At 35.6% G+C, this 11,981-nt stretch overlaps 1 protein-coding gene across 6 annotated transcripts; it reads right to left on the minus strand.

Annotated features, from left to right (window-relative positions):
- Nucleotides 1-3,474: 3,474 nt before the first annotated feature.
- LOC117911400 lies at nt 3,475-11,162 on the minus strand. Of its 6 annotated transcripts, none has more exons than XM_034825759.1 (5): nt 9,569-11,162; nt 5,278-5,504; nt 4,761-4,845; nt 4,498-4,552; nt 3,475-3,895 (listed from the first exon to the last, which is right to left on the minus strand). In XM_034825759.1, exon 1 carries the CDS (start codon nt 11,034-11,036, stop codon nt 9,573-9,575), a length of 1,464 nt encoding a protein of 487 aa, XP_034681650.1. In that variant the 5' UTR covers nt 11,037-11,162; the 3' UTR covers nt 3,475-3,895; nt 4,498-4,552; nt 4,761-4,845; nt 5,278-5,504; nt 9,569-9,572. The 6 variants fall into 6 exon arrangements, with proteins under 6 accessions (XP_034681650.1, XP_034681648.1, XP_034681649.1 ...); XM_034825757.1 differs by having other exon boundaries at nt 5,278-5,530; XM_034825758.1 differs by having other exon boundaries at nt 4,761-4,854; nt 5,278-5,530.
- Nucleotides 11,163-11,981: the final 819 nt, after the last annotated feature.

Below are 11,981 nucleotides of genomic sequence, written 5' to 3' on the forward strand. Positions count from 1 at the left end.
ACTGGAAGATCTACTAAAACAAAAGCCCAAACATGAATGGAACAAACTAGACAATGAGGGCAAAGAAGCAAATGCCCAAGCTCTCAATAGCATTTTTAATGGGGTTAGTCCTAACAAATTTTATAGGGTTGTCATATGTAAATGTGCTAAGGAAGCCTAGAACATTCTCTCTGTAACTCATAAGGGCACTTTGACAATGAAGTTGTCCAAAATGCAAATGCTCACTACCAAATTTGAGAGCATAAGGATACAAGAAGATCTGACCTCTACATTCCACTCAAAGCTTAGTGACATAATCAATTCTTACTTTAACCTAGGGGAGAAGATACCTGAGTCCAAAGATGTAAAAAAAAAAAAAACATTAGGATCTCTCCTTGAGAGATTAGGACCCAAGGTCACAACCATAGAGGAAAGCAAAGACATCAACACCATGAGAGTTTATGAACTTGTAAGATCGCTTCAGACCTATGAAATGTTTCTTCCTAATCCTCAAAAGCCACAGTAAACTGCTTTCAAGGCTTCTAAAAAGGAAGAAAAAGAGTCGAAAAGCTTTGAATTGGGAGGTTTAGAAGGGCTAGCTTTATTTTTTAAACAAATTAAAGATACCATGAGGTTTCAGACAAAGCTCTTCCAAAAACAAGACTCAAAGAAGGTAAAAAGAGTTGAAAATTTATTGAAAGAGAAGGATAAGAGCACTTCTAAGGAAAAAACAATTGAATGTTATAACTATGATGGGCTAGGACATTTATGACCGATTCTTCGACCCCTAAAGACAACAGGTATGAACAACAAGATGATCTTGCTTTCATTGTTTCAATTGTTTCTGATAATGATAACCTTAGTGATAGTGATAGTGATAGTGATTTTGATGATAATGCCTTCATTATTGAAAATTACTATGAAAAATATCAGTCACTATTGAATAAATGCATCAAAATTACTACTACATATGGCTCACTAAACATTGAGTATCATGTGTTAAAAGAAGAAAAAAGTAATCATCTAGAAAAGATTCAGCTTCTAGAGAATGAGCATAAGTCTCTACTTCAGAGAAACAGTGCTCTAACTCTATAGATATGGAACACCAAATAAAAGAAGCCTCTTCTAAAAATGAGATCTTTCACCTTAGGACTAAAGTCTTTAATGAAATAACTAATAAATGTAATTCTCATGGAGATAAGAGAGGTTTTGGCAATGTAAACAAGATTGAAACTCTCACTAGTGGAGAAACAGTCTTTGTTAAGGACAAGGAGGAAACTCCTAACCCTGTAGTCTCCTCTAACAAACCACCCCAGTGCTCACATGGCAAAAATTGTGACACACTCAACATCGATACTATAGTAGGCTTTGGAATAGGTATCAATCACATCGAAATATGCTAGTAAGTAAATCGAATTTCCTTAAAAATCAAATCTTGAATAAAAGAAAAGGAAAGTGGACTAACACTAGACTTTTTAGGGAAAAAAATCCATTCCAACCACTTTCCAAACTAAAGTTCAAATTAGATCTTTTGTTATCACGAAGGAGCCACTCATTTTTATTTTTTTTTAATTTAGGTTGAAACCACATTTGACCAATGCAGTTTCATTTTTGAACTTCACATTTATTAAAAAAAAAAAAAAAAATTATGATTTTGTTTTTATTGTCTTATTTATTAACATAACGTAATTATTTTAAAATTATTAATTTATTGATAAATAAAATAGTAATTTATTATTACTTTTAAAATAAGTGTGTACAAATAACATCATTAAAATTCAAAATTATAATATAAATATATAATAGTTATATATTAAAAATTATTATTTATTAATTAATACTCTTATTTATGTTAAATTTAAAATATATATTTTAATAATAAAAAATTTATATATTTAAACTTAAGGACTTAAGGGTCTAGAATTACTTCAATAAAGATAATTTTTTAGAAATAATAATAAATTACTATTTTATTTATCAATAAATCAATAATCTTACAATAATGACGTTATATGAATAAATAAGACAAAATTAAAAAAAAAATCATAAAAAAAATGTAAAAATGTGAAGTTAAAAGTACAAAAAGTTCAAAATTGAAACTGCATTTTGCTAAATGTGGTTTCAGCCTATATTAAAAAAAAAATTAAAATGAGGAGACTCTTTCTTGACAACAAAAGAATTATTTTGCACATTAATTTGGGAAAGTGGTTAGAATGAATTTTTTTCACATTATTTTGGCCAAAACTCCTAACACTAAGCCTAGGAATAAGAAAAGTGCTCTTAGCACACCTCCGAGGATGAAACAAGTCTGGGTCAAGAAAGAAAACCTACTCACCCTCTAGAATAAAGGTTTAATCACGTCAAGAGATGTTCCTTTAGACTCTCCTAGGAATCCTACTTCTAGAAAATCTTTAGTAGCCTCCCCATATGCTTGGCACATTTTGTCCCATAATCTCGAACCCTTCTTATATCGTTCTAATCTTGACTCCTAGTGCTATGGTGAGTAATAGAATCCTTTCTACTTCTAGGACTGCTAGTTTAATGTGTTTTAGTGTAAGCCTATATTTTAGGGGGAGTGTTACAATCTCAATATGAGTTCTTTCAAGATCGTAGCTTGGACCTAAAGATCTTTGTTTTAGATTGGGACCTTTTTAGGATCCTAGGTCCTTCCTTGAAAATCCCCAAGGCTTAGTAAATATTTTATGGTTAACTTGCTTCTTTAGCATCTATTTAAATATCACAAGTTCCTGTTGTATCTTTGATGTACTAGATCTGTAAGATTTGTCAATTATCACTAGAATCTCATTAATCACCTTATATGCCCCTAAAACAAAGTCAATAAAAAACTTGGGTATGTTAGGAAGTTTAAAATTATCTAAGGTATATGATTGATAGGGAATCTTCTTAAGTTTACTTGTTATGTTAGATTTTGGTTCTCCGGAAAGTCATGGACATCATGCCCATTCGAAATAAATTCTCATAGCATGTTTAAAATAGTTCTATCTCAAACTGAAAAATGACAATCTTGACTGAAATTATTTAAATATTTTATTTCCAAGTAAATAATGTTTTCACTTACAAAATTTGAAAACACCCTCAAGTGGAAGTTGAAAGTATGATTTCCCTATATGGTATAAAAAGTTTCCACAATTTAAAACATACATACATATATACATACATATGATTTCCCTATGTGGTATGTGGAAGTTGAAAGTATGATTTGCTTATATGGTATAAAAAGATTCCACAATTCAAAACATACATACATACATACATATGATTTCCCTATATGCTATAAAAAATTTCCACAATTCAAAACATACATGCATACATGATTTCCCTATGTGGTATAAAAAGTTTCCAATTTCCAAAATTCAAACATACATACATACATAGTCCTTTCTCATTTACTTTTTTTATTGATTCATTTCTCATTTATCTGATTTAATGATTCATTTCTCATTTACCTGATTTCATGAATCTAAAAAAAATGGATTTTGAACAAAAACATAGGATTTTTATATATCACAATTTTAGAACAACATCCAAAAAAATTTATGTCAATATTTGTATAGCTTTGTATATAATTTGTATTAATCATAATGTTTTGAAAACCAAATTGGATCGGTCAGCTGAACCAGTCCAATTGTTGATCGATGGCCTTTTCAGTCTGGTTCCCCCTTTTGAACTGTTTACCCACTAGACCTGTCTCGAACCTCCTAAAGTAATAGTTGGACCGGTGAACCGGGTGAGCCAAACAGTTCTTCAAGAACCAAACAGTTCAACTCCCCTTGTTTTTTGGCAAAATAAGCCACATTTTCCCTTCTTGCCCAGCATTAATTGCCTCCAAGTCATCTTTACATTCTTGTAGCTAACTTTACCAAGCCAACATGAGTCACATTCATAATGTTTGAACCTATTTGTTCAGAAGAAAGGTTACGATAGTCACCAAACAATTCATAAACTATGATTATCAAGAAAAGTCATTCAGGCTGCATGCATTCTCACATTCACAAAAGGATAAAGGGAACCGAAGTGCTAGTTAACACAAAACCTAAAGAAAAACAACATTACTTTCAGAAATATATCAGGAGGCATCTGTAGTTTGTAATATTATAGATTATGCTCTATAACAAACATAAAGCAGACGTCTTTTACAGTTTACTTAACCTATGAAATTTCATTATTCTCAAGGATTTGCATCAGCAACAGCAGCTTATTAATTGAGAAAATATAAAAAACATGAAAGACTACTGTGTATATATGTATGTATATATGCAGCTATGTATGCACACATTTATGTAGATACAAATGTACATGACCTGATATTTGTTACTCATCTGAGATCAAAAATTATGATATTTGGAAAAGTAAAAAATTCTAACTTGTTTCAGGTTTTTAAAGTTATGATTCCGTTGTTTGGATGTGCTATAGATTCAATCATCAATCTTGAAAGTGTGGACTCTTAAGGGGACAAAAAGAAATGAAACAACAAATAATGTAAGAAAGAATGATTACCTGAAAAACAAAGTATTGACTGCATTTATCAAGGCCAAGCCACCCATAAGCAGCTCTGCATTCATGAGAAGATAGAATTGAGCTTATTAGTATAAAAAAAGAAATACAGCATAAATAGTAAGAAAAAAAATACTATATCATTCCAAAACTATCTAAAGCAAGACCAAATAATTCAATAAGACCAAACAAAGTTGATGATGGTTGTACTCTGAAAATCAACATGGGGATGTCAAATTTATGAAGAAGATTGCCTTGTGACTTACCCATGACATAAATGAAAGCATCCCCTTGCAGTAGGGCCCATATGCATCACATCAATTTCATTGAATGGTCAAAAAGGCACCTTTACTGAGACAACTAACAAACTGTTAAACCAAGTTAACCAGCAGCAGAAAATTAGATAATTAAAATCTGCAAAATTATAAACACGAAGCTCGGTTTATTTCTTATGTTTAAAATCTGCAAGCCACTCTTATCCATGCAGTACATCTAAAAAGAGATGATTTGAAACAAACAAACAGAATTCATAGTTGCTGGCTGATCCATTAGGTTAATTGAACCCAACTAACAGGTTCAGTAACAGAATTTACACCCACTTGTGAACAATATTCATTTTATTTTTGGTTTTTTCCTGTGGCTTGGGGTGATACACAAATAAGATTAAAATAAAAAAAAAAAAAGATAAAATATAAATGCATGTCTAGTTCAGACCCCAGGGCAATGCAGCATGGTGAGCAACAAAGGAAAAGCATGGCATAGCACTTAACCACAAGGACCAACCTGGGGTTCTTTTTCTGTGGCTTGGGTTGATAATTCTGCTTTATCTGATGTTTTCATGCACCCTTTCTGCAGCAGGAAACGACATTTTCCTTTTTCTGATATGTTTCATTTTTTCATCTTTTCTCCTTTCTTTTTTGGGGGATTTTTTTTTCCCCTTTATTTGTGTTGTCACACCAAACCAAATCTTGATGTTCCCCATCACCGCTTCTACCTTTTGGGCCAGAAAACTTTTAACCAAAGGGTGAAGGATGAGCTACTCTTCAGGCAATACAGAGAAAATAAAAAGGAAGAATTAAAATACCAACATAAAAAATAACCAGAACCAGGAAAACACCAAACAGGATACACAATATTAATCTCTTTTTTTTTTTTCATAAGTAAATACACAATATTAATCTACGAAAATGCAAAAAGCGAACAAAGATAAAGTATGATATAAGGTCAAATGGTCCTTGCAATACAATCCTCAATATGAACAATACCAACTTTAAAAAAGAAGAAAAAGAAAAAACAAATAACTCAATTCTCTTTTAAATAAATCCAAAAGAGAAAAAAAAGTTAGAACAAAATAATCAAATATAAATTTCCTAAAGGAAATACCTGCAAAATAAAGATAAGAGAATCAATGTTCCCAGTACTCTATATGTGAACATGTGTAAAGAGAAATGGGATACTAGTAACCACAAGAGATAAATCAGTAGGTTAAAAATTTTTAGACTTCAAAAGCCAAAACCAAATAAAATTATGCTATTATATAAAGTCAAGCCTTTTTCACACAGTCTGCATATTGCCAAGATAGACATGATACATCTTCACATGCTTAAGTCAAATTCAAAAGGTAATACAAATAGTGCATGGAATTTGGCATAAAAGTCACCATTTTCATACAAGAATTACCTACGATTCCTCTTTTAAATGGTGAAAGAAAATTATTTCTACTAGCAGGCACAATAGCATGTAAAACAATTAAAGCAGAAAAAGGAAAAAGAATAGGTATGAAGTTTTTTTTTAATGTTCCGCTCACTCTAGTATACTCCTGCCCAAACTAGGTATTGGCTTCCTTTGTCTTACATAGGACAACAATGAATGAAACTTCTCACCAAGGTCTGTTTAGGCATTTCTAGAGAGAGGCCTCAATTTTTGCCATTTCCCAGGGGCACCTAGTGGGATGAAATATGGATCTGGAGTTCAGTTCAAGGCACCATCTGAATGGTGGAGAATATGCTTATTTTCGGACAAAATTAATGCTTGCACCATGAAACACTTTAACCTGAAATTCTAAATTTGAACCCTTAGTTTTATACAATTTTGAAGGCATGATTAATAGGGGTGAAACAGACACTTTCATTCCGCAAACTCTTTGAGAAATAAAAACAAGCTGCATTCTCCATAGAAAACGGGCAATGCTTATTCTAATGCTAAATTTTCGAAAACTAAGTGAGGTTGTCCCAAAATAAATTTGGAACTAGCAGAGATGTGCTTTAAGAAGCTGATGTATTGGGTTTCAGAGATGTTGAAACTAAATATTAGATGTGAAGTGAACCTTCTCTTTTATGCTCTCTTTCTTCTCTCAGACTTGAACAGTATGACCTGAATGCAATTTATAAGACACTAGGGGTGTCTTGGGGAGCAACAAAAGAAAATAAAAGCTTCTAAGGCCCACTAGTCTGATCTCTAACCATCTAGTGGACACATATTTCCAATCTCCACTTCCCCATATCTTGCAATTATAAACCACAGTAAGTCAAGCAACTTTGGAACTGTTTCGTCCCAATCAAAACAAATAGAAGGATGAGAAATTACAAAATATATTGATTTCGACATGCCAATCCTATAATATACTTTAGTTGCAGTTATTTTTCACTTCACTCAGAAAGCAGGCCTTGTACACTGAAAACTTTATTCTAGTGGTCATTAAGTTTGCTTTCAAACAGAATAAACTTCTTAGATTTGTCTATAGCCTTTAGGAAAGGTGTAAGATACTGCATTATGCATCTCATATCCCACATTGTGTCGTATAAAGGTTTATCTTCCTCTTTATGAGCCTTTACTACTAACATCTCTTGTGTTAAGATTCTAAGGTCTATACAGGAGGCCTTGACTGTCTCTAAGTAGAAAAATACAGTTTAGCACAAAATGAGGGCATTGAAAAAAAATAATACCTAGGAACTTGTTCAATTGCCAAAAGGAAAAACTACAGTGGGTTGTAAATGGATGTTCACCTTCAAATACAAATCAAATGGGGCAGTTGAGAGGTATAAAGCGCGTTTGGTTGCTAAAGGTTTCACTCAGACATACAAGATAGATTACCAAGGGACATTTGCACCTGCTACCAAATTAAACACCATACAACTCCTCTTGTCACTGGTAGCTAACTTAAACTGGCTTCTTCAATAGTTGGATGTTAAGAATGCATTCCTAAATGGAGAACTGGATAAGGAAGATCATATGGACCCACCACCAGGATTTGAAAACAATGGAAGAAATAATCTTGTTTGTAAGTTGAAAGAGTCCCTCTACAGCCTGAAACAATCCCCCAAGGCATGGTTCGAGAGATTCACTAGAACTATAAAAGGTCATGGTTTTACACAGGGGCAAACTGATCATACCTAAGTCTTCAAGCCCTCGTCAAATGGTCAGATCACCATTCTTATAGTGTATGTTAATGATATAATTCTCACAAGGAATGATCTTGAGGAGATGAAAAGGCTCAAAGGCATTATGGTTAGAGGATTTGAAATTAAGAATCGTGGACCCCTAAGGTACTTCCTTGGAATGGAAGTGGCAAGGAGCAAAAGGGTATTGTGGTCTCTCAAAGAAAGTTACTCTTGATTTATTGAAGGAAACAGGTATGCTCAGCTGCAAACCTACTGATATACCAATGGATCAAAGTAAGAAACTTGGAACATGTAAAAAAGGGACTCCTATGGATAAAGGCAAATATCAATGACTTGTAGGTAAGCTTATTTATCTCTCACACACTCAACCGAATATTGTCCTTGCAGTGAGTGCGACAAATCAATACATGCACGCCCCTCATGAAGAACATCTAGAAATTGAGTTTCAAATCATGAGAGATCTCAAAATAACACCTAGAAATGGATTTTTCTTTAGGAAATCAAAAGAGAGAAAATTAGAAGCCTTTACTGATGCATATTCAACATGATCAATCGAAGATAGACGATCAACCTTGAGATATTGCACCTTTGTTTTGGGAAATCTTGTGACATGGAGAAGTAAGAAGTAATAAGGGGTGTCTAAAAGTAGTGTTGAAGCTGAGTTTAGAGCAATGACTCTAAGGCTTTGTGAATTGATTTCATTAAAAAGGCTTCTAGGAGAACTACGTGTGACTACAACTAATCTAATGTTGTTATACTGTGACAATAAAGCAGTTATAAACATAGCACACAATCTGGTTCACCACAATAGAACAAAATATGTGGAGGTGGATCATCATTTCATAAAGGAGAAGATTGAAGGAGGGATGCTGAATGTAGAGTATGTGCCTACAAGGGAATAAGTAGCAAACATCTTGACAAAGAGAGCCTCATCAGAATTTTGATATGCTCACAAGCAAGTTGGTCCTAATGGACATATATTCCCCAACTTGAGGGGGAGTGTTGGTGAGGTAGGAGTTGGAGATAACTTTGGATAAACTCTAGTCAATTATTCAGTTATTTTATTAGAGAATTTATATGTTTTTTTTTTCAAATAAAAATGTGTAACCACCCAGTTTTTAGTTTTCTATTTCATAAGTTATTAGTTCTTAGGAATATTTTATTTTTTCATAATTATCTTCCTAAATAGATTGCCTATATATTTAAGTCTAGATCCATAGACAAAATGGAATAATACATATATATATATATATATATATATATACACACACACACCAAGGCAATCATTCAAGAAAGGAAAAATACAAAAAAAAAAATCGGCAGCAATTCAAAAAACTTCTTCATGACCAATTGCAGAAGGCAATACGTAGGTGTGTTATATGGAGAATGGAAAATATTCAAGCTTCATTTCAACCAGGTTCCCTCATGATTAACTTCTGAAACCTAATTTAATCAAAATTGGCAATCTATCTTTCAGCAAGATATAAAACATTTTAAAAAACAATCGAAAGAGATAGAAAAAAAGGGTAGCAAAAATATATATATACATTCGATTGTAAGAAGTGGAAAACCATTACAGAAGACATCCAGTTAATCTACAATATTAAATACTACAAGCATACAAATGACAACTGCTACTAGCGCTACTAGAAGAACAACAGGAAGAGTCTTACTTCTCTAAGCCGCCTTAACCTTGTCATCGCCCACAACAGAAAGTATAGGCAGACTACTCAGAAACTCATCAAGACCCTCAAAAAAACTAATCCCTTCAATGTTATCCTCCTCCCCATTCCCTTCACTTATTCCCACTGCCGCCTCTTCCACCTCATTACTAAATTCCACATTCAAATCCAACTTCCCCAACTCCTTCACACCCTTTTCCGGTTGCTTCTTCCCATTATTCCCTCCCACCTTTGTGCTTGTATCCACCTTCGACACACCCGGCGCCTCCACACCTTCTTCCACAGCCAACAAACCTTGTGGGCTCTCACCACTTCCCCCCTCAACCTGCCCCGAAAAACGCTGATCTTCCTTCTTTATCTTCTCCCCTTGCGACTTCCTCCCAACTTTACCCACCAAACCCTTAGCCTTCACGCTCTTCGCCTTCTTCTTCTTCCTAATACTACCCCATTCATCATCCGAGTCATCACTTGGGTCCGAAACCTCAATAAACTCATCGTCATCGTCATCATCATCATCATCATAGATAACAATGCTCCGCCGTGCCACAGGACTTTTAGTTCTTGGGGCATTCACATTCTTAGCCACCACCACTTTTTCAGGTTGCTCGGGGACATTCCGGTGACCTGCATACTGCGAAGGGCAAGCGAACATTGGAGAAAACGGCACCCAATTAGAGTAGCCGCCTGTCGTTTTAGCATTTTCAGGAGGGTTCACAGAAAATCCTAAAGGAAAAAAACCCCAACAACAAAAGTATCCATCCTTGCCATCGCCGACCGCTGGCGGAGACGGGATCCTCACAGCGTGAAATGCCCTCTGACAGTTCTGGCATCGCAGGACACACTCTTCGTACACCCCAGGGTACTCATACAGATTGTAGCAGTAGGGACACGCAGTCCAGAAACACGGACCCAGAGACTGAGTCGGCTCAGTCGTTCGAGGCATCCGAGCTGACTCGAAACTCGGCATTTCCCCACTCCCACCCTTGTTTCTAGTGCTCTTCCTCACTGGTCTCCGACCCGGTTGAGCCGAATCGGCGCTCGGATCGAGTTTCAAAAGACTGAGTTCGTCATCGTACAGAGCCTTCTTCGCCTGGTTCGACAGAACCGACCAGGCGTCCGCGACAAGCCTGAAGGCCTGATCAGCGAAGGGCAAGCGATTCTGATCCGGGTTCAGGAGCAGAGCGAGACGCCGGTACTGGGTGGCGACGAGTTCGGGGTCTTGGGTACGGCGAGAGAGCTGGAGAATGGCGTACCAGTCGTTCTGGTTGTTGATCCGGGCCTCGCCGGCGATGAGGGCGTCGGCTACAGCAAGGATCTGGTCGGAGAAACGAACCTGTCTGGGGTCAGATTCTCGGGCGCGGATGGCAAACGTTTTGCAGCCGTGCAAGTCACGTGCGGCAAGGAGCTTCTCGGCGATGCTCAGCCATCTCTCTGCCTCCACTGCTCTGTTGTCTTCCATTGCTTTTCTCTCACTTCTCTTCTCCGCTGGATGAGGACGATGGGGACAAAAGTGGCATAAGAATTTCTTTTTTGGACGAAAAAGAACAGGGCTTTTGAGGGCATTAGGCGGTGTATTCCGAGTGTATAATGATCACTTTGAGGAAACAAGATATTATAGTGGGTTATGTGTAAGGCATTTTGGAGCTTTGATTAGGAAGTTATGTTTGGACAATTGAAATTAAAATGGGGAATTGATTCGTCCCCAATTGGTGCACCTTTGATTCAATCCTCAGACAGGAGTTATCAACAAAATTTATAAATCTAATTCACCATATACTATGGTAGCATAGCTAGCATAGTATAGTGGTTTTAGGATCGTCCATAAGGATGGGTTTTCATTTCACACATGGTATTAGTTTAAAGAATTGGCTTGGTGCTTTTTCTTTTATAAGTTAGCTTTAAAAGAAAACATAATGATGGTTGAAAAAGGTTTGGTTTTAAGCTAACCAAAAATAGTAACTGATATTAATTATAAAGAAAAGGTTTCTTGGAGTTTCAGATCACTAGGTTTAGGTTCCTTATACAAAAGGGGAGATTGCGGATCTTTTCCTCGCATTGGGGATTTAACCCATAGTTATCCTCCCAATCGGTGTGTTACAGCTGCTTCCCATTAATGGTTTCAACGCTAAATCCCTCTCACTGATGCATCTTGCAATGGTTTGTACCTCTCACCTAGTATTTGTCATTCAAAGTGATTCTTAACCTTGGATTACCCTTCAAAAGCTCGTAGGAAATAACTAATGGATGTCTTCAGGGAGTCCAAAAGTTTACCAAGTGTTGGCTATCCTAGGCAATCCTATCTTTAAACCACCTTCCAGAGGCTCGCAAGAGATAACTAATGGATCTCTATGGATTAAGTCCGAAAAGCTTACCAAGTGTTGGCCCAGGTGATTATAAGGGATTT

Source organism: Vitis riparia, chromosome 3 (genome assembly GCF_004353265.1).
Source record: "Vitis riparia cultivar Riparia Gloire de Montpellier isolate 1030 chromosome 3, EGFV_Vit.rip_1.0, whole genome shotgun sequence".
In the NCBI taxonomy this organism is placed as follows: Eukaryota; Viridiplantae; Streptophyta; class Magnoliopsida; order Vitales; family Vitaceae; genus Vitis; species Vitis riparia.

Coding starts and splice junctions, on each gene's coding strand:
- LOC117911400 (XM_034825761.1), bottom strand. CDS start 11,036: ATGGAAGACAACAGAGCAGTGGAGGCAGAGAGATGGCTGAGCATCGCC.